The sequence below is a fragment of the Colossoma macropomum genome, unplaced genomic scaffold (genome assembly GCF_904425465.1).
Source record: "Colossoma macropomum unplaced genomic scaffold, Colossoma_macropomum, whole genome shotgun sequence".
NCBI classification, from domain to species: Eukaryota; Metazoa; Chordata; class Actinopteri; order Characiformes; family Serrasalmidae; genus Colossoma; species Colossoma macropomum.
The window spans coordinates 35738608-35761925 of record NW_023494787.1 but is presented as its reverse complement, the minus strand read 5'-3'; the positions used below and the strand labels follow the sequence as shown (position 1 = coordinate 35761925).

The following is a 23318-nucleotide window of genomic DNA, read 5'->3' as shown; positions in this document are numbered from 1 at the left end:
AGTCGTGGTGATAGGAACCTTGCTCTAAAAGTCATCTAAAACAGAAAATTATGACGTGATATGGTTATGATGGCACTGTTTTACATTTTTCTGCTTAATTTTATATATATATATATATATATATATATATATATATATATATATATATATATATATATATATATATATATATAGTAAAAACAAATGTAATTTTTTTTGTTAGTTCTGTTTTTTTTGTTTGTACATACATTTATGGTGGAAGGGTACATGCAGGGTGTAATAAGGTTAAATAGTGCCCAAAACACTATTAACACAATTTCACCATTATTAACATTACATATAGGAACATATGTAGGCTCACTGGTGGTTCTGTATAGTGAATAAAATAGGTATATTTATTTTGTAAATATCCCAACCCCTGATTCCTATCACCACCTCTGAAAAGACAGCCAAGTCAGTAAGTCGTGCCATTTCACACAAAACCTCTCTGAATGATGATGATTGAAATATGCAGAAATGTTGAAAAAAAATGGTGGAATTGCCTGTCAACAGCCATAATCCACTAGTTAATGCAGGCTTAGTTTTAAAATTAAATATAATAATATAACAATTTGACTACCAGAAATTCACCCAGACAAATAAAGGCACATTATCAAACATAAAAATTTTCCATAAAAAAAAAATCTTTTCAGATTACTTCAGTACCTTACAATTCACAAAGACTGCTATATGAATGTGAATTTGGATAAAATTGTGCACAGCAGTAGGTAGTTTAATTTTTTGATATGCAGACATTTAAACTGATTAAATTGGTACCATGTTCCCCTGCTAATAACCTTTTCCCAGACTTCAGCAAATTACACATATCAGCACTGTCAGTTTCCCTCATAAGTAAAAATAAAAAACATCTGAATGAAGTGGTCATCCCTTTACAGGGCAGGAACCTACTTGACACTCAACCGGTCAGCAATATTATGGTGAGTATAAACAGGCACAGGTTGTCCAAACCAGCAGGGACAAATACATACATTTCCAGGTTTTACTTCTTACATTATGGCCAAGGCCAAACTAAAAGCTATTCAATAGAGGGACCAAAGGATCCCTTCTTTTTTCAAAGATGAACTGATTTTAAGTTGACACTAAAAAGCAACAAAAAAGTAACTGATTCTTTACACAGCAAGCAAGGGGTTGGCACTGAAGAATAGAGGTAGCACAGGACAGGACACTCAACATACAGGTGGAACTTCACAAAAGGACAAGACTCCAGAAGGACACTCTTTGCACAAACTACAGTTAGAGTCCATATAGCCAGGGGAAATTGCCAATGTCTGGAGAGAACCTTTCTCAGTCGTCTCGTTTTGGTGTGGTATTATTTTTTCCTTCATATGGCTCATTTTCTATTCTAGCCTCGCTGCTTTATGCACCAAGGGCAGCAAATTTCCACAAGGCCTCCTTCTCAAACTGCTCCATTTCCTCCTCCAATGCTTCATTGTCGCTGCCATGCTGCTTGTCTTTCAAAACATCTGCCAGGTCCTCCAATATGTCTGCCACATCTTCAGCAAACTCGCTAAAGAGCATGCTGTCGTGGCTGAAGACACCACCACGGAAGAACTGGGCGACGAGACGACGCAGAGCTTCCAGATTCTCCTCAGCAACGCCTTCCAATTTGCTCAGATAGACTTCCAGGAGCGCCTGGAACTCTGACAGCTTGACTGGAGTGAGTCCCTCTGCATCAGCACAATCTGCCACACCATAGCAGCGTTCAGGAGGGTTCTGGTTCCTCCTGAGTTTCTCCTCTTGGTGTTTCCAGAACTCCACTGGCTCATGCTGTTGATGCTGCTTTTTATGATGATGATTATGCTGGTGGTCAGGCTTGGTCTGCCAAGGCCTCTCTTGCTTTCTTCTTTCTCGCTCCAGCTTCCTCTCATCCTTTTTATGGTCCCACTCTTCACGGTACTTCCTGAAGTGCTCTTTGTGTTTTGAGCCACCGTCATACTTGTCTTTGCCAAGCTTCCACTCTTTCCTTTTCTCAGTCTCCTCCATCTTCCACTGGTTTCTCTTCTTGTCGCCCCACTCCTTCTTCCCCTCTTTGTGCTCCTTGTGCTTCTTCTTCCATTCATCCCTCTTGCCCAAGTAGTCCACCTGTTCTGAGAGCCTCTGCTGCATCTCAACCAAACTCTCCCTCAAGCCCTTCTTGTGCCAGCCTGGTTTCTTTATCCCTTCCAGTCTCTTTCTGCTCTCCTCCAGTAGAGTTTTTTGTCTTTTGAGCTCCTGTTGCTTATCCCACCATCTATCAGGTCCTGTAGATCCTTGAATATCTCTAGGAACACCAGGTGAAGAAGAAATAGAGCTCTGGGATGTGTCAGAGGCCTCCTCAGCTAAAGAGACAAAAGTGATATAATTTAAGTTTTTAGAGCCAATGGCAATTATCATAAGACTAATTATTAATAAAATAGCACAACATTGCTTGTTTTCTTCATGTTACTGTAAACAGTCCTCAACAGGTGGCAACGGTGGGGTGTTTAGCAGTACGATGTTCTTTTATAATATGAACTTTGGCATGCCATGGATACAATGATAAGCCAAAAAACAGTAAACCGCAAAAAAACAGTGCTCCATCAGTACAGTGTTTACAAAGTGTGTACTGTTGAGCGTGCCATGTGCATGATGTATCACCAAGACATTCAGCTTTGCCGCGTTCACACAGATTATTATTTTACACTTTTTTACACTTTTCTGTCACAAACAGACATAACTGTCAACATAACTATTGGGCACAACAAAGAAGGATAAATTGTTTGTAAACAGTTTGTAAAAAACGTCCAGTGAAAAAGGGGTACATTTAATGTGATACACTTAATTTAGCAAGCCTTTGTGAGCTGCCTTTATTAGATACAGCGAACAGTGAAATATTATTTTAGACAGCAACTACAAGGTACAAACTGAATTGGGGATGAGTGAAGAGCTAAAAAAACAAACATGAGGACAGGCTATATGAGAGAACTAGTTCTATACAACGGGAGCTGGTTCTATACAAAGGAAACTGAAGAAGCTATTAGAGTAGGCAGACAGTTAACCACCCAGTGCGGGTGCACGACAACACACGTGTAGAGGAACCTGTGAACGAATGAACACTTAACAATCAGCATATAAAAAAATCTAACAACAAAATACTGAAAGAAAATACATTTATTCTAAATAGACATTTAAACTAGTTCTAAATAAAAGCAACCAATCACATCAACTGCAGGATGGAGCGGAAAAAAGTGTAGGGTGCAGGCAGGAGCAGGACAAGCAGTGTAGATGAAATTTTGCAGGATTGGGACTAAAAAACTGAAGGGATTATAAAAAAAAATGCTATAATAACAATGATAACAATAATAATAATAACAACCACAACGACAACAGTAGCAATAATAATATTAATAGTAATAATAATAGTAATTATTACTGCAGTGCTTTGTTATTGTTTCTATTGTAAATATTATTTTTTGTTATTCTGATTGTCAGAAATGGAAGGAAATGTCATGATATAAAACTGAGCTCATACTGCTCACCCCTAACAGGTGCTTTTTAAAATTCTTATTACTGCTGGTAAATCTAATCTAGCTAAATTATGGCTTATGGAGAAATCAGTCTTTCCCTATATGATGACAATAGGTAAGAATTAGAGGTCTACAAGGGCCTGAACCTGACCCATACCCGTGACTTTAAGACACAACCTGGACAAGTCCGACAGCTAAATGTGAAACCCGAGCCCGGTCTGAACCCGCTCACATTGCTGCTGAATGCCTGCATCCACAGTCAGTGTGTTGCTGAAGAGGTGGTGCGCCAGTCCTCATGCTATCATAGCTCAAAACACTATTGCAAGCTCCACACTGCATGTGACCAGTGTGCTTTTAATCTGATGTAATGACCAGGTCATAATGTTTCCACAACAAAGGTCATAATGTTTCCACAACGAAGATGTCCCTGACTCATTTGGAATTTTAAACAGTTCCCCTTTAGTAAGCTCTCTTTTAATTTTGTCCACAGCAAACAACAAGGAAGACCGTTAGGTAGGCAAACAAATCTGGAGCGTGATGTATGTGAAAAAGACCCGTAGACAGAATCTTTTTCAGTGAAAGGCCTGGTTAGACTGAACAGCTGTCACCAAAATGCTTCTCAGATTCCTTCTTGCACAAAGCTGACAAATGCCAGCATTTTATGTGCATACGAGTGTTCTATGTTTTGCATTTAGGCAAGAATTCAGTAGCTTTTCTATGCAATATTGATAAATGAGGGCCTGGTCTTCAAACACTGACGTGTCTTTCGTTATGACAAACTTTGCCAACTGATAGTAATTAACATCCCCCTGTATCTTCTTCAGTCTATTACATTCAAATCCTTACTGTCTAAAAATCAGGCATGCAAACATATGAGGCATGAAAAAGGTGACAAGCTCAGTAACCAACCAAACACTGTAAGAGGTCTGGAGAAATTTTTAATGTAATGTAATTTTTAATTCTTATGTGCACTCTGACAAGACAATACAAGAAAATCTAATTTATGTAAAGAAAAAAAAATCTGGCACACATCATCTTTTAAGACCCCTAATAAACAAGCATTATAAATGGAGGTCATTCCAAAACTCTGACTGCTCACAATTTGTGTTCTATCAATATAAAGACAATGTCTTCATACTGACAGAACACAATACTTACCTATAGTGGATCATTAGTCTCCATACTGCTCCATATCGGAGCACTGAGCTTTGATATATTTGTTGACAGTCCCTTAGCAGCTCAGCTGATACATAAGTCCATAGATATCTAAAACTGTGTTAATTTCAGGGGGAATAGCTGTCTTGTTTGCATACAATAATTTACACATTTTAACCTTTGTGCACCCTCTGTCTGAAAGCTACTGCAGAGGGAATTCAAAATACCTGAACATGAAGTTTTACTGCTACTCTACTCACTTTGAGCTGCTTGAACTGTAAGTTAATGCTCAGTTGTGTTGATTTAGCAAGTTAACATTACTGTAGCAAAAAGTAAAGTGTAGAATCTCACAAACAAACAAACAAAAATAAAAGAAAGGGGATTCTCCTTTCCTGAAAAGTCTCTTTGCTGGCTGCAGACCGCCCACAACAAAACAAAAACTCTCATTTATTATTGTTTATAATCATTTATTACTAAAAACAATGCCAAAGGGCATCATTTTGTTATATATGAAATATAGTCATATGCACAAATTTTGTGGCTATCACTTGAGATATATGGTATCATCTCTGCCTAGAAACTTATTTTCCTTTTATCGCTTACAGCCTCTTTGATTGAAGAGGTATGTTAATTGATAAAAAAAAAAACACACCAAGCAAAAGTCACTTGATTCTTCAAATATATCAAACAAGACAGAACGTTCTCAATTCAAAATGTGTTTCAAACAGCATCTTTGACAAACTGCTTAAATCTGACGATTTCAGAGAACTTCTGGCATGTAGCCAAACCACATCACATCACATCATGCCAAGTCACATCAAGGACACCTGTCCCCAACAAAAATAATGACACAGCTAAAACAAAGAAGGGTAATATGATCATTAAACTAGATAAGCTCTTATAAATTATTACAACACTTTCGAACATCACTCAAACAAAGGTACATGGGTGGGTCACAAGCTAGATTGATGATCAAAGTCTTATAAGTCATTTGGCTGCATTAGCCAAATGGTTGAAAGGGCTATAATGATATAGTGCCATAAACGTTGGAAAACAATTGGAGTGTACAGATATCTAAGGGACGCTACACCAGACATATAAAGCTTGAGGTCAGGGACTCAAATGATTGTTTCCATTAATGTCTAGAAATTGTCTGATATTGAGCAACAGGAATGCTGGCTTCAGAGGTTATGACCAACAAGGTGGGATGAAATTCAATGTTAAAAGCTCTTGAGAAGCTCACCTGCATTCTGTGCCCAGTAAGAAGATGTGAATATTGTGGATATTCATATTTTTCCATTCTAATGCACTTCCTGCTTGAACTGGAATTTGGTAACCGTTCTATACTAATTATCTAATTAATAAGTAATCTGAAGTTTGACCTATTAGGTGTAATAACATCTGTAACAATGAAAGTGTTGTTTGACAGCAACTTATTTCTGTGGAAAAATCCTTCAATAGACCAGTCACCCAGAAGCCATCAGTAAAACAATCCAATAAACTCATATTTCCATTTTTTTAATTTTTAATGTTGTTTTATTATTATTTTCCATTTTAATTATATAAAAAAATACAAGACTCACATTTAGCAAAAGAGTGGAAGACCCACCGTTACTATAATTCTGACACAAAAGAGAAGAAAAGCTTCATTAGCCCTAGCATTTTATGCTTATATTTCTGCTACTTATGTTTCTGTTTTTCCATCTACAGTCATAGGCCAAAATTTGAACACCCCTGGTCAAAGGACATGGTTTGTTGATTTTATGAATACAAGTTAACACATCCTCCACAGAGAACAAACATAAAAATAGCATTTTCTGCAAATAATAGTAGTAACAATTTCTATTTATTTGCTTGAGTTCAACATATTAGAAAAGTAAATACTGGTAAAAGTGCATTAAAATGTGCACTAGTGTGTTCTCTGTAGAGGGTGTATTAACTTAGTTTCCAAGCTTTTGCATACAACTGTATCTTACCTCCCCCTCATGTTTTTTTTATACTTTGTCAATTCAGAATTCATATACCGAAATAAAAAGGATGCAAGGGACTTAGTGAAGTAACTGATTAGGTGTAGAAAGGGTTACTGTTATATAATTAAGTTTTATACTTTGGAAAATTAAGTTTCAGCACATTTTGTAACTGCTAAACATGTTACTGTCTGATACAACTAAGATTGTTTCCCCTTTTGTAACCTATGACAGAAGGTCAGAAAATGAAAAGCAGACTTCACAACAGATCTATCTGGTTGCAGCAGGCCTATAAAACGTCCTGATTCTTCAAACCAAGCATTTAGACTACTCAGTTTTTTGCACATACAGTCCTATTTTTACAGCCCAGTAGTCAAAGTACATTTTACTGCAGTCAGACTTGTCAATAAAGGCTAGATTTTAAAGAGTGCAGATATAGATTTGTTTTGTTGCCCTATGTTACACCATTTCTTGTCCCATTCCATTTTTATACTTCTTTCTTCTTTTTCTTCTCAAAGAAGCCTCACTAAGGTAAAAGTACTGGTCACCTTGGTGACATGGCTAGTTAGATGCATGAAAAGTTTCAAACTACCCAAAACCTGCGTTCTGAAATAATAGAGACCTTTTTTTCAATGATTGGCTAAACAGGAAATGGGGAAGGGTAAGTTCAGGCAGGCTGTAAACACATAACAGGCTTTTGACAGCAGTCTGGACAGTCTTCAGCAGTCACTTCTACTTGTCACTACAGCTTAAAGATTTATGTGGTTAATGCCTATGTGGATGACCGTTAGAATGCTTACATGCACACTCAAACCAATATTAATTTGATTCTGACATCTAGAGCTTAGGATGTGATGTCATCACACTATGTATTATGGGTGATCCTCCATTTCATCAGAGTTAGTCAGTCATCTAGGCTGATCAATCAATAGTGGAATCTTCCTTTCCTATCTGCATTTCTTGCTTTTACCTGGTCTGTAGCCCTTAGACTCACTAAATACACTGGCAGAGCTGACTAGCATGGGAGTTTCATTCAATTCTGTGGATGCAGCTCTATGTACGTGGCACGTAAGAAGCATCGGAGTAGTAGAACAGATATCATCAAACTCAAGCTCATTTCAAACTCTAATCGAACAGATTTGATGTAATAAAACCTTTAACATCGGTTGGTGACTATCATGTATTCATCAGCAAACTAATGTGATTAACTGAGTGAAATACGCCAGTAACAGAGTGAAATCTTCCAGGAGCTGAGTGAAATCTTTTAGTGGTTGAGTGAAATATGCCAGTAGCTAAATGAAAAATCCCAGTGGCTGAGTGAAACATGCCAGTGGCTGAGTGAAATATGCCAGTAACCAAGCAAAATCTTCCAGTGGCTGAGTGAAATGTCAGTAACACCATCAAACTCATGCTCATTTCATATGCTATACATATAGATGTAATGGAATAAAACTTTCCACATCAGTCTGTGACTTTATCATGTTTTTCTTCAGCTGACTAACTCTTCACAAGCTTGCTGTTTTCCAGCTAAAGGGTATAAGGTGAACCAATATGATTAGAGTAGTAACTTTAGCTGAGGTGAATCAACACTTAATGAATCTGTTTATCTTAAAGACTTCAGGGCGAATTTTTGATGAAAACTTCAAGCCACAACGGTGAGTGAAATATGTTAGTATCAGAGTAAAATATGCTAGTAACTGAGTGAAATCTGCCAGTGGCTGAGTGAAATAGGATAGTAATGAGTGAAATATTGTAGTGTTGGGGTGAAACATGCCAGTAACAGAATTAAATACACCATTAACAGGGTGAAATATGCCTGTGGCTGTGTGAAAAATATCAGTAAATGAGTGAAATATTTCAGTAACATAGTGAAATATGCCTGTGGCTGTGTGAAAAATATCAGTAAATGAGTGAAATATTTCAGTAACATAGTGAAATATGCCAGTGGCTGTGTGAAAAATATCAGTAAATGAGTGAAATATTTCAGTAACAGAATGAAATATTGCCAGTAGCTATATGAAATGTCAGTAAATGAGTGAAATATGCCAGTGGCTGAGAGAAATATGCCTTTAACAGACTCAAATCTTCCAGTGGCTGAGTGAAATATACCCCCCCCCATTTAGATTACCTCTAAACCTGACAAATCTGAAAAAACACAATAAAACTTCAAAAAATCTTTTAGCTCCCACAGTGTATGTGAATATTTGTGCTATGTAAACAAAGAACAAATCCTGCCAATATGCCAGAACTATCCCATTATGCAGCGCGACATGATATTGATCCCCTAGACCTACTGCAATTGTGTAATACATTTATATCATGATAGATGGCACGAGATACAAATTGCTAAAACATGTTAAAACAAACTTGCTAAAATTGCTAAAGCTAATCGCTAAAGCAAAGTTGATCGCTAAGACTCCAAAAGAAAAAAGGCAATTCTTGGCCTATTGTACCCATACTATTATTTTCAAACAGCTCAGACAAAAAGAGAGGAAAAAATTCAAGAACATTACGTTTTTATGCTCACAATGGTAATTCATACCTGTGAGTTGGGTGAGCTCACTGATCCTGGCTTTAAGTGCCTCTATTTCTTCTTTTAGAGCAGGCAATGTAGATAGTTCTTCTTTCATTTTAGCATTTTCTTTGTCAGTAATTCCCTTATCTGCAGCTATCTTCAGTGCCTTGACCAATTCTTCCTTTTGGGACTGGGAAAAAGATTGCACAGTCTACTTTTAATGGTAGGCTACCAGTAACATCCATGTATGACACATTCAGAAGTAACACAATATATAAGCACGATAAAAGCCTAGAGCATGGTACAAACTGAAAGATAAAGTGTGATGCTTAAAGGAATGGTCAAAAATCAATTTTAAACAACCTGCGACTAACCGCAGATGTAGCTCATGGGCCAAGACATGTTTGAGATTCAAATTTTGCTTCTTTAATTAAAAACTAGAGCAATGAGTCTAACATGGCTACCAAACACTAGAACTCAGTAGTTACCTAAATAACCAAAATTGTTTCTGTAAAAATGCATTACCAAAATTCCCTTTAACCTGCTCAAGCATTCATGTCTTCATTAGGGTTGCACAGACTTGTCAACGTAATTTACAGCACAATATGACCTACTGTGACCTATGAAAATTAACAAAACTGTGGGCAGCCACTTTAGACAAAAGGGTCTGTACTTACAAACCATCACAGGAGTAGTAGTGCTGATCTAGGGTCAGCATTTGTGACAATGACCACCAAAAATACAGAGGAATGTGATCCAAATCAGTCTTGCTTTTTGAATGCCAGCCCTGGTGTCGTCTGAAATGGCTGCCAGTAGCAGTGAAGTTTTGTTCATTTCTCTAGTTCTTGGTAATATAGAGCACATATAGTCATAATGTGCTCTAAAAACATCGGCAGGTCTGCACAACCTTAAGGAAGACCAGGTTAGAGCAGATTGAGAAGAGTTTTGGGGATGTATTTTTACAGGAACAATTTGACTGAGTTCTGGTTTTTGTTAGTAACATTAGCCTCATGGCTCCAGTTCTAAAGTAAAAAAGCAAAATCTGAAGCAAAATCTGTCGTGGCTCACTGAGTATATCTGGGGTAAGTGAAAAATTGGGTGAATTAGATTTTAGGGATAGACTATCCCTTTAATACCATATACCTCATTTCATTTACAGACTAGGTCTAGAGGTGCCTAATGAAGTATTCACTAGAGAGAAAGCCTTAAAAAGAACTCTGAAACAGTCCAACGACTGAATCTATATAATGCCATTGCCAGCAAGTATATGTATAGGCCAGAGTTTGTCTATCATCATATCTTCAGCAGAGATAAAACTTGCTGAGCTATAGTTGTTCACTGCTAAATCCTCTTTCACACTTCTTTCTACACAGTTCCTAAGACATAAGTGGCAGGGATGATAAGAATGGGCAACATTTTGTTTGGCCAAATTTAAGGGGAAAAAAGACCAGATAAGAAGTGAGCATAAAATAAAAGCGAACCGTTATGATACCCTCACCTGTATTTGTGCCTCCAGTATGGAAATCTGTTTGTTTTCTTGAGCAAGTTTCTCAAGAAGTTCCTAGAGTAGAAGAGATTTAGATAAATGATTAGATAAAACTGCAAGTTTTTTTGTCCACACATTGTTCTATGTGATTCCAGTATAAGCATGAATGTCCAAATTACAATGTTTTAAGGTAATGCTAATGTGGTAATATATAAAGATAATATATGTATAAAGCAGCCAACCTGGTCACTTAGCTCAGAGCCATCAAAATCTTCATAGGGAAGATAAACAAAGAGAAAGAGAGACCGAAAGAGAGAGAAATAAAGAAGAAATCAGTGGAAGCACAAACACAAAATTCAACTGTGCACTCTCACATGCTGCAGGGATGCATTTAAAAACAAAAACTGCCACAGCATTTCAGTGCAACTCTATTTCCATTTACACAGTGTAGCATATACCTGAAAAACAGACACTCTCCAAGATTGAAATCTCTATTAACCATGCAGTTTAAAAACTGTTCTGAAATGTTGGTGAAATAACAACTTCAGTTATGTATATGGTTAAAATGGCACTAGAAGTGAATTCATAAGTACACAATGCACTTTCTCAGTGACCGTCTACTACTGTTGCTATTAAGTTACAGTTATTTACAGGTTACAGGTTATGAAGAACGTGAATGCAAGGAGTGACACGCTGCTAAATGCAAGGGCAAAGCTGTGAGTAGTGCGTTCTAGGTGGAGTTAGCACACGTGTTGGTAGAAGTAGCCCTCAGCCTGGACTCTAGGACCAATCTGCTATTTTCCTTCAGCATAGTTAGTAGCAGCAAATGTAATGGGAATATGGTCCTGAATCAGCACCTGAGGTAGACTCCTACCTATAGGCAATACACAAGCTTATACTGCCCTCTAGCAGCCCCACTTCTGTACCTACCACCGGCCTGGTCAACCATGATACCTACAGACACAACACAACTTAATACCACAACTGAAGCTGGAAGTGAGCTGAAAATGAAGGAATGAAGTCTGGAAGTTGACCCTTTGCTAAACAACCTCTTTTAAATACCAACTTCCAATCATATTGTAGCAGCCCGGCCACTTCGGAAAAGCTTTTAGAATTTTACAATTCATCACCATATTGAGTACATATAAATGATTAAATTCTTATTTTCCTTTCAAGTTAGTATTTAGTCACAAAACACAGTGTAATGTTTTTTAAAAAGGACATTTTTTAAAAACTGGGTTTAAAAACCTCTACCTTCTTTATTTATATATTCTTTTGTGCTTTAAGGCTACAATACATAACATTGTGGTCTCTCAGCAGCCTGACAGTGCTAAAGCAGGGGTTCCCAAACTTTTGTCTTGGGGGGCCAAAGTGCAATGTTTATGTTCAAAACAAAGACAAAACAATATATAAATAAAAACTGTAGGAAATTTTCAAATCAAGTTTTTAAAAATAAAAACTTTTCCTGCCTTTTCCTTCCTGAAACTGGATGCATTGTTTTGACATTTCTCCATTTAGTGCACTAATATTATATGCCTTTCACTTTTTAATGACCTAGTGCCCTGCTCCTCACGTAAACTAATTCAGTTAGCTAGATTACTTTGATTTAAGATTAAGAGTTGATTCGTAAATGCTAAAGCTACAAATAAGATGCACATATGTAGTTTATGAAATGCAATCTGTGAGACTGCAAAGTGCAGTGATATTTATAGAAGTATGCACCTGTAATATTTCTCTGTTAGCCACATAAGCCTTTGTACACTGTCTGAAAAGTACAAATGGATTTGTCTTCTTTTAGCTTATGTAATCACCTGACTGAGTCCTGATTTTGTTAAATATTCTCCTGGTGAGTAATCTAGACATTTGGACTCATGGGTAAATCCACTAGCTGAGATCAAGTTAACATACACCTTAAGTTAAACTCAGTAATGTTGTTGTTCTGAAGTTAAATCCAAAATGCTTGCTAATCCCAACATCTGGATTTGTGGCAAACCCGTGTTCCCTGTGGCTCTAGCTTTTATTAGAGTTTGTGTGGAAGCACAGTTTTTTTAATTAGTCCAGTGTGTTTAGCAGGAATTTTCTAACCGCAGCACATATTTTTACACTGTTATGTTTGACGTAGCAACAGTAACCCAAGGCCTTCAACGAGAACATACACTAAATTAGGGCTGGGCAATAAGACAATATATATCATTATCGTGATAAATTATGTCACAATACAGTATGCTTTTCTGAGCATATTGTGCATATCATCAGTACTTGCAGAACACTAACCAACTGTATGTTGCATTATAAAGAGAGCAAAATTAGTCTTGTTCAACTGGATTTAGTGCAACACAGTATGCCAAATAATGGAAAAAAAAAAAATCACTGTATTCACAGTTTTTGATAGTATTTCTTACAGCACGACTGGGCCTCTGTTTCAACTGATCTGATGTTTGAAAAAAATAAATATTGTGACATATTGTGTATTGTGAACATTTCTTGAAGTATCGCAGTTTTACACCTTTGCTATATCGCCCACATCTACACTAAATGTTCAAAAGGTATTGGATGGTGCTCCATCACTCTAGAGAACGCAGTTCCACTGCTTCACAGCCTAATCCTGTAGGGCTTTATAGCCCTCTAGTTGATGCTTGGCATTGGGCAACTTAACCTTATGCTCATGTGTGGCTGCTCCAGAGTGTCCTATTCTATTATCAATGCTTTTCTATGAAGATTGTACTAAGATACACAGCCATGGAGAAAGTACACCCTCCTTCAATTCTATGTTTTTATTTATCAGGGCATAAATAGCAATTGTGTGGTCCTCACCAACCTGTATAATAAATAACCTCAGGTGACAACAATAAAACACACATTTCAATGTGCACCTTAAAGTAGCTGAATTCACTAATTCCACATACTTTTGGGCATACAGTGTATTAAGACTAGAAGCCATTTAGCAGATTGTGAAGTACAGAAAACTTTGTGACAAACTGAGGGCAACACTACTGCACAACTCACCCGTGAAGAAAAGGGAGCCAAGACACAACAATGCCAGAGCTCCTATGATGAGATGGTTCAGCGAGAAGCCTGATTTCTCTTCTTTTCTCTCCGGCATCCTGAACTCCTCTTCTTCCTCGTCTTCCTCGTCTGAGCTCTGTCTTTTCACCTCAGTGTGCTGCACATGTCGTAGCCGCAGACCATCACCCTCTTCCGGACGGTCCATTGAGACTTCTGCACACAGTGTTTCTGGACATAGGACAGTATGGAGTTGAAAAAAGCAATGGACAAAGAGAGAGGTATCAAAGACAAGGAACATGTTCCTGGGCTTTGCTTTCATTTCATACTGTACCTGGCTCCCTCACCACATCTGCCGATTCATCTGGAGGCTCAGGTTCTTCTCTCTGTATTGCGGGCGCCTCCTCTTCCAAGATAGACGTAGCAACAGTTTCTGGGTTAAGGCCCACAACTAGAGGACCTTCTGATGCAGAGCTAAAATAAGTTTCAGAGAGCAGACTTGGAGATGACCTTTCAGGGGTGGGGTTTTCCTCAGCATGAATATCTACCACAGGGATTGCAGAGGTATGACTAATAGAGATGGGGCTTATGTCTGCAGTAACATCAGGAAGAGGAGAATCAGGAGTCTTTGGGGAGAAGCTTATTTCTGTTGGTTCAGGGGCAGGGGTCACCTCAGCTTTGGGTTCAGGGGAAGGGGTCACCTCAGCTTTGGGTTCAGGGGCAGGGCTCACCTCAGCTGTAGGTTCAGGGGCAGGGCTCACCTCAGCTGTAGGTTCAGGGGCAGGGCTCACCTCAACTGTAGGTTCAGGGGCAGCGCTCACCTCAGCTATCGGTTCAGGGGCAGGGGTCACCTTAGCTGTAGGTTCAAGGATAGGGCTTGCATCAACTATAGACTCAGGGGCAGGGCTTTCTTTGGGAGGAATTACAAATGTGGGCTGAACATCAGGAAAGGGCTCTTCCTCAAGTGCAGGTTCCTCTGAAAGAAAGAGGGAGGACTCTGTAGCTATGCTAAAGGGAACTGCACCAAGAAGGTCATTGTCAGGAGGAGAGCTAGTTATGGTATCATGAATGACAGGGGCACAAATCTCAGGGTCAGCTTCATCTGCTGCAATGCTAGAAGCTGTGACCTCATCAAAGAATTCTGGGGATGTTTCCTGGCAAACCTGTAAATGAGACAACATTTCAGAGTCATGTTTTATGAAGCTCAGTCATCTTTTGGACAGATTAGCAGTTAGAAAGCCTGTCTTTTCTTAAATGTATTCAGTCCTAAAACTTTGTGTTACGCATAATACTGTAGTGCAGTACTGTTTTGACAGAATTTGGTTTGCAACCGTTCGGAAGCCTTGTGGTGCCACCCAATCCTGATTGGAAAAAAATCCAAAAATCTACCTTAAGGCAGTTATAGCTTTTTAAAAGATCCTATGACCTTCAAGATACAGAGCCGGAAGGGGGTTTTCCTAGTCTTTAAATCAGAAAATCTTACTCTAGAGATAACTGCTGCACTACTTTAGGAGATGAGCAAGAATGTTTACAACGGATGTAGTGATGGTTGTTTTTTTTTTCATTTTGTCCCCATAAGGTAAAAAGAAAAATTCCTGGCACATATTGTCTTTCTTTACACCAGATACAGGCTTCCTGTCAGCATCAGATCTGCCTATTAAACAACACAAGTGGCCAGCTCTGCCTATTAAGGGCCCCACACCGACCAGGAGGCCCCCTAACGACCTCAGGTTACTGTACTTATTTTGTTGGTGATGAAGCATGTGCCCCATTGCTCCTAAATGACAAATAATTTAACACAAGCAAGAGCCCCAAAAGACGGAAAAAGAAATTCTATTACCTAAATTTGTAGCGAGTAAAACATTTATACCGATAAAAGCAACACTGTCGAAACTGCCACATACAACATAAGTTTAAAGTTAGCAGGGTAAGCAAGAAATACTGCATGGACAGACAGACCACTTGATCCAGAATGCTGAGAAGTATGTTATCTGTAATTTGAACTGTAACTCATTAGAACCCCAAACAAGCACTCCATCATCAGTAAAACACAAATTAGCCAGTTATAAATATACATGATTTAGACAGTTTGTGGTAGTCATTGTTATTAGTTAGCCTTTAATTTCGCAGTAAAACTGCTAGTAAGATGGGGAGGGTAAAAAAAAATCCTGCTTAGAGCCACCCCTGCTTCCTGTGTTGAAAATGTCTTTGTTTTGCATTTGCTGCTTTTTGTAAATATAAAGAAATTCAGTTTTGAGTCCCAATGTGAACTCAATCCTATAGTGTACAAATAACTTTGATCAATTAAAGAAGAGGCTAACCAGCATTGAGCAATTCATTCTTCAAGTTATTGCCATATCAGATCAAACAGAGATGTGATCATTCAATCAAAAAGAGAAAAAAAGAGATTTCAAATGAAGCAGTGAAACTTTAGATGGTTAACATCAGTGGTGATAAGTGAATGTCAACCACTTATTACTACTTTCCTTAAACCCTCGCTCTTGGTCCCTGTTTATGTTATGACCCTATTTAAAATGTCTGAACTTCATAGATCATGAAACATAAGGCTCTAACCTGCTGGCCCTCTTCTGACAAAATGGTCTCCAACGGGGCTTCACTCTCACTTTGCTTCACCTCCAAAGAGCCTCCTGCAGAAAACAGAGATGTAAAGCTATTATATGCATATAAAGGGCAAAACTCTAATGGAGTTTTCCTATCACTAAATTCAACCCCAGTTGATAAGGTGATCTAAGTGGACATGTTTGGACTGAAAAGATAACCTGCAACTTCCTCTGAAAGGCTTGGCACGTCACCAATACTCTCCGTTCCATCATCCACTGGTCCAGCAGTGTCAAAGGCAGCCTCCTGGAATAAATAAACCCACTTTGAGAAACAACAAGGTAACACTTCCTATTGCATATTCCTGTTCCCGCTACCTAAGTATTGTTCTTTATGTAAGTAATAGTGTAGGGCTTAATGACACATGCATGTAATTCACACTGTTTATTATTAACATTGTGTTTGTAATTAACATTATACTGTTATAAGCCTCAGAGATCCATAAAGTTAGGGTTTCTACAACCCCATTTCCAAAAAAGTTGGGATGCAATACAGAATGTAAATGAAAACAGAATGCAGTCATATGCACATCATTTAAACCATATTTTTAAAGGAAAATACTACAAAGACAACATATCAAATGTTGAAACTGAGAAACTTTATTTTATTTTTTTAAATATATGCCCATTTTGAATTTGATGCCAACAACACATTTTTACTAAAGAATCACCAGCAATGCAGGAAGGAACACTTAATAAAATTGAAAAAGCTACTGACAGGTGGAAGGAGAAATAATGATATCATGATACTGATTCCAGTGGCTGATACCTTGACTAGCTGGTGGAAGTGTTGGTTGTAAGATCATAAAAACAGTGAAACACTGCGTCTGATGGTTGTTGAAACAGCTACTGGACAAAGGGCTTAGTAATTCTCTTGTAAAGGTCTGAACTGATTGAATGTGTGACCTTTGACTGGGTTTATGTAACCATTCTGCATCACAAAATGCACACAGCAGTGCAGCTCTGAGTGTTCTGATGTAGCTGCATCATCCAGAACCAAACAGCATGTAACTGTGTAAATACGTGCACTAAAAATTACTTTTCCCATCTTACACTGACACCAACTGATCAAAGAGTGAACTGCACATTATCAAGATGAATAATTGCACAATATATGTCAAGAATACATTATAAAAAAGCACCCCAGTATTTATAATGTAGTTTCTCAGTTTATACATAGGCTTAAAGTTCCAAGGTGACAGACAGACATTAAAGTTCTTTTTAGCTTTTTAGTGTCAAATTTGCATTTTAAAAATAGAAACATATAAACTTGATTTGATACATAGTTTGTTAACAATGTGGTGACATTCCCATGTGCTTAGATTGCAATAAATAAAATACTTTATGATATTTGCTTGGCTTATGTAGCCAACCCCAAATGCAGTCTTAATGCTCTGGACTGTTGGTCAGCAACACAGATTTATATATGACAAAAAGTTGCAGGATAATCTGAGCTTTTCCATGAAGCTTGTGTAAGATGCAGTTTTTTTTTATTATTGTTGTTGTCTTCCAGTTTAGTCATAGTAATAGGGCTATACAGTTGTGTAATTTGTGTTGTGTAATACATTTACAGTTGTGTAATAAGTTATGTAAAGAAGTAACTACACCCTATTAAAAATGTAGACTTTTTCAGCAAATTTGGATATAGATATCCTGTCTTCTTTCAAACAATGTTGATAGATAAAGGTGACATAATTCAACAAGTGACACCTAAAATTAACATTTTTGCCATCTTTATATAACAGAAATAAACAGAAATTCAATTTCCTTATGTGGAAAAAGAAAGCACACCCCTAGGTGCTAATGATTGGATACTGGAACACCATTAGAGGATATCTTGGGAGAACTTGTCTTAATTAAACCTTAGATATCTGGTCTAGTTTGCTCTTTGTCATTGGAGTGTGTGGTACCATACGCCTAGATCAAAAGAGCTCCCTGAGGCCTTCAAAAAGAAGTTTGTAGATGCCTATAAGTCTTTAAGAAGCGTTTCCAAAATGTTAGAACTCAATCCTTCCACTGTCTAGAAGATCATCTACAAGCAGAGACCATTGCCAACTTGTCCAGGCCAGGCCACACCAGCAAAGTTAATCCAAGAGCAGACCATAAGATGCTGAAAGAGGTCTATAAGAACCCCAAAAATGTATCACTAGATCTGTGAGTAGCTCTTGCCACTGTGGATTTTATAATACATGCATCTACCATTAGAATGATACTGCACATATTTGACCTACAAGGGAGGTGTGCCAGGATGAAGCATTTGCTGTCTTAAAATAATCATCAGGGCAAGACTAAAGTCTACTAATTAAGATCTCAGCCAGGGCAAGGACTTCTGAAACAATATGCAGTGGAACAATGGACAGGCGAGTAAAAGATAGAGCTGTCTGGCCACAGTACCAGAAGCCATGTTTGGTGAAAACCAAAGACTGTGTTTGAACCTTGTACCAACCATAAAGCATGATGGTGGAAATGTTATGGTTTGGGACTGCTTTGCTGCCTCAGGGTCTGGCCAACTTGCAATCACAGAATCAACTATGAATTCTTTTTTATACCAGAGAGTGCTTGAGGAGAATGTGAGCCCATCAGCCACAGATTTTAAGATGAAGAAGTAGATCTTCCCACAGAATAAAGATCCCAAATATACAAATAAATCCACCAAGGAATGGCTCAAGAGGATGACAAATTTCATGGGGTGTACTTACTTTTGCACACGACTGTATGTACCAGTAATAAAAGCATCAGTAAACCTGAAATTAAACCTGATACAATTATGGCTGAGATGCGTTACATACTGTATTTATGTACCTCAGTACTTCCCACTACACATCCTTTATATTTCTTATAGACTGTGTGGGTACTGTCTACTTTATGTCATTTTTATATATTTATTTTGTGGGACTTAATTTTATGTTGGCACATGCACCAAGAGAAAATCTTAGTACATGTGGCAAATAAATATTTTTATTCTGATATAACTCATTTATCATCAGAACCTTCAGTTAAGGAAGATAAATGTCAGTAGTAACCTCCTTTAAAAGAAGTACATTCCCATCACTCGCTATTTTCAAACTACCAATAAGAATTATTCAAAAACAATAAGTATTAAGAGAGAAAACTATGCTTTCAGGTCCATGCAATTACCCAACTACATAGGCCCAACTTCAAGTCACTGTCTTAAAAGTGTCACGATCTACCGTGTGATTGTGTGTGCCACATCATTCCCTACTGTTTACCTCAGGAGAGAGGAGAGTCCAGCTGTTACTGGAAGACCCACTACTGCCGGTGCTGTTATCAGACATCACTGTCTTGTTGCTCAGCACCTGCAAAATATAAAGGCATGTTAATTGTATTATCTTAATGGAGCAAGTCTCTCCAAGTTCCATCAATGTCATAAAAGGAAAGCAGTGAGAAACAAACAACACATGCATGTTTGTGAAGGTTTTCATCATCTACACTCCCATGCAAAAAAATCGGCCAAGCCCAAAATGGCAAAACATTAAGCTTTTAATGGTCTTAACAGCAAAACATTCACCAAATAGATAAAGTACTACTCAGCACTGATGGCTTCAAACAGCTGACAACATTGCAGAGCCAGAGTGTGTTTAATATGAAACCAAATGTTCTGGACAGGGTTTAAATAAGGACTCTGATCAGGCTAAAACCATCAGTGAAAACACTTTTGCACATCACATGAGAGTGTAAGTAATTTAAACGGGAAACTGCACTGATTTTTCAAACTTTCTGCATAATTACATGGTTGAGATGTAAACAAAGTCATTGAAAATGGTTTAAAGCGAAAAGCTCCATTCTGGAGAAATTTGCTGAGTCAGAATTGTTCACAGTGGTGGTGATAGGAACCAGATGTCCGCCGAGTTGAATGCCTCTGAATGTGCCTTCACAGAAAGTTACTACATGAACTGTTTAGATATGATATATGCAGATACACACAGGGTATTTTAAAGTTGTCCCCAAAGAAAACTCATTTTTTCAAATTTTCCACAATTTTACCATTAACATTACATATAAAACCTCAGAAGACGCGTGCAGATTCAAAGGTGGTTTTGGACAGTAAATAAAATGGCTAAATATATTTTTTGTACAGAAATGAGGGTCAGTGAGTTTTTCTACAATGAACCATTTCACATCAAACCACTCTGACTCTGTTTACATCACCAGGACAGAATTAATCAGAAGACTGAACCAGGGGTATAATCTTAAAGAAATATCCCCACTCATCTAGCAGACCTATGGAAAGATGGATGGATGGGTGGACGGACAGACAGATTGAAACCTTGATTTCTCGTCGTAGGCTATCCTAACAGCACTCTGAGGCACACAGTTAGCCAAAACACTGAGTGGGTCGTTTATCTTATGAAAAAACGTACAGCCTTCAGAGCCTGTGCTGAAGGCTAAACTGGGGTGTAACTTTCAGTCAAAACACCGAAAGGGGCGTTTATTTTGTATAACAAAATATGGGCCCATAACCTTCGGAAGCCATTCAGAAAATAAAGGAAAAGGGGGCGTGTGTGAATTTACATGTTGTTCGTCGAGAAGAGCTTCGAGCGCCATGAGAGCAACTGGCTCTTACGTAACACACACACACATACTCACAGAGAGCCTGAAGGCTGTTCAAAGATTACACAGACAGATGAATAGCAGGTTAAACCCATAAACACAGAACCTCCCTTGAACCGTTAATGTTAGCTAGCTAGGTGAACTCCGCCTGTTTCTCTCTTAGGCCAACCTCAGATATGCCCCAAAATGGAAAGACTGCAGCGAGTTAACGTTAGCTAGCTAAATATTCAGCACGCTTGTCCAATAACGTCAGTAAACCTGACTGACTGCAGAAGACTAACACACTGTGGTTTTGTTTTGGTGGGGCCGGTTTAGCTAACGTTAGTTTAGCTAGCTACGGCTGTTGTGATAAAACTGCTAACGTTAACGTTATATGGCGATGCTCTTTAACGTTAACGATACATAGCTATTTTCCCCACAAACGCAAGCTGGCTGACGGACCACCCCAACCCGAACCAGCAGACACCGACACGACAGACAAAATACGATGCTTAAGTTGGCTTCTTATTTACCAGTTTTTTGTTCGAATTTTCCGTTCCACCTTAAATGGAGGGGCAGTTGGACTCTGGCGCCCGAGGCCAGACTGTAACTGCCGCACTGTTTAAGGTGGAACGGAAAATTCGAACAAGAAGCCAATCTCAGCCTCGTTGACAAAACGAAGCCTCCCTGTTTACAGTGTGGAGAGCCCGGCCTCACAACCGCAATCCAAACTGATTTAAGCCGTCATACCGCGTGTGTAAAACCACAATATCAGCAAATCCTCTTCGTCTCGTTTATGAAATCCTGAATTCCGTGATGCGCCCGTCTCCCCTAAACTTCTTAACTTTGGGAAAGCCAAGTTGCGTTCCGCGTGGGTACGCTCTCACTCTCCTTTCCAATGGGATGAGGACGTGATCCGCTCTGTCCCGCCCTCAAACGCCAAACAGCCAATCAGGACGTTAGTGTCGTGTCCACCGAACAGCTCGCCTCCACCGTGATTGACAGCTCCAGGTGACAGCGGCGGTCTGTGCAGCTCTTGTCTTATCACTGACCTGAGAGAAACCTAAGTACAGTGAAATCCCAACACGCATGTCGCCTATATATAGTGAGAGGCAGAGACGTTCTCCAGCAGTTTACTGACACGTTTGCTTATCCAGGATTAAATTTGTGGGGTTTCCCCAGTGGACTGTCCCTACCCATTAACATTGTCCTATTGCATCATTGTCCTTTCTCATACAGTAGCCCAGTGTAGATAAACAGCACTGTCTGTACTGTAACAGACAGAATTGTGCCTGTGCCTAAAGATAACTGATCAAAATGAGTGATGGTGCTGGAGCTGAGAGGTTCAGGCATTTATAGGCCAGTTTGCTGGCATCACTTTGTAGTCTGTATGTTCCTCTCAGTACATTACTCGCATACTGAAAGAAACAGTCAAAAGAAATGTGAAAGAACAGCACAACTCATATTCAAGACATAACAAGCATCGACAATCTATGGACGCCAGTGTGTTACATTTGCCAAGACTGTAAATTCAGCAGCTTTCCCTTTAAAAGACACTAGCAGTGCAGTCTATTCATTAAACAGCCTAGCACAAGTATGTACCAGCACTATGTTCATGATAACAACTGTTCAATGACCAAGATGCTAAAACACCAGCCTCAGCACAGTGGCTCAGTGACTTCGCTGACCACAGCGACTACCAGTGATGACAGTAACAGACTGACTCTGAAAGACTTGAAACAGACACCCTCCGCCAGGCTTTCAGCCAGTCACATACTGTAGCCTGCATGAAGATACACTCACTGAGGTTTTTTTTAGGGTACACCTACCTTTTGTCAACTCCACTGTCATATAGGTGCTCTTTGTAGTTCTACAATTACAGATTGTAGTCCATCTGTTTCTTTGCAAAATTTGTTATCCCACCTTTACCTCGTTCACCAGTAAGGACCCCCGCAGGACCACCACGGGGCATTATTTGTTTAAAAACTCCAGCAGCACTGCCTTGTCTGATCCACTCGCGCCAGCACAACACTCACTAACACACCACCACCACGTCAGTGTTACTGCAGTGCTAAGAATGATCCATCACTCAATAATACCTGCTCTGTGGTGGTCCTGTGGGGGTCTTGAGTATTGACAAATGGGGTAAAGGTGGGATAAAAAATTATGCAGAGAAACAGATGGACTACAGTCTGTAATTGTAAAACTACAAAGTGCATCTGCTGTGATTTTCAATGAGAGTACATACAAAATAGGTGTGCCAAATAAAGTGCTCACTGAGTGTAAGCAGAGACTTTCTAACATAACATGATAGAAGCATGTTTGGCTTTGTTTAGAAAAAAAAACACTTTCTGAGATATTTGGCCTCCAAGATCAATTATCAGATTAATTAAAGTCATTTATGTTTTTTTATTCTTTATTTATCCAATGAGTTCCCTGAACAAGATCCATTTTTCAAGGGAGCCATGGCCAATATAACCATTTAACTCCACATATGGA

The 23318-nt window shown here is 38.6% G+C and overlaps 1 protein-coding gene across 2 annotated transcripts; it reads right to left on the bottom strand.

Moving 5' to 3' along the window:
• Window positions 1–725: 725 nt before the first annotated feature.
• On the bottom strand, window positions 726–21875 carry pbxip1a (pre-B-cell leukemia homeobox interacting protein 1a). Of its 2 annotated transcripts, XM_036567135.1 has the most exons (11): window positions 21570–21875; window positions 19499–19585; window positions 16431–16515; window positions 16225–16298; window positions 13985–14813; window positions 13654–13881; window positions 11578–11601; window positions 10890–10918; window positions 10660–10722; window positions 9189–9351; window positions 726–2357 (listed from the first exon to the last, which is right to left on the bottom strand). In XM_036567135.1, the coding sequence occupies exons 2-11, from the start codon at window positions 19562–19564 to the stop codon at window positions 1396–1398; spliced, it is 2523 nt and encodes an 840-aa protein (XP_036423028.1). In that variant the 5' UTR covers window positions 19565–19585; window positions 21570–21875; the 3' UTR covers window positions 726–1395. The 2 variants fall into 2 exon arrangements, with proteins under 2 accessions (XP_036423028.1, XP_036423029.1); XM_036567136.1 differs by lacking the exon at window positions 11578–11601 and having other exon boundaries at window positions 21570–21874.
• Between the last annotated feature and the right edge of the window lie 1443 nt (window positions 21876–23318).

Bases quoted from the DNA above. Each gene is read 5' to 3' on its own strand.
- pbxip1a (XM_036567135.1), bottom strand. From the start codon at position 19,564: ATGTCTGATAACAGCACCGGCAGTAGTGGGTCTTCCAGTAACAGCTGG. The intron at 16,516-19,498 runs GTAAACAGTAGG...TATTTATTCCAG, and splicing joins GGACTCTCCTCTCTCCTGAG to GAGGCTGCCTTTGACACTGC. The intron at 10,723-10,889 runs GTTGGCTGCTTT...CTTCTACTCTAG, and splicing joins GCTCTGAGCTAAGTGACCAG to GAACTTCTTGAGAAACTTGC.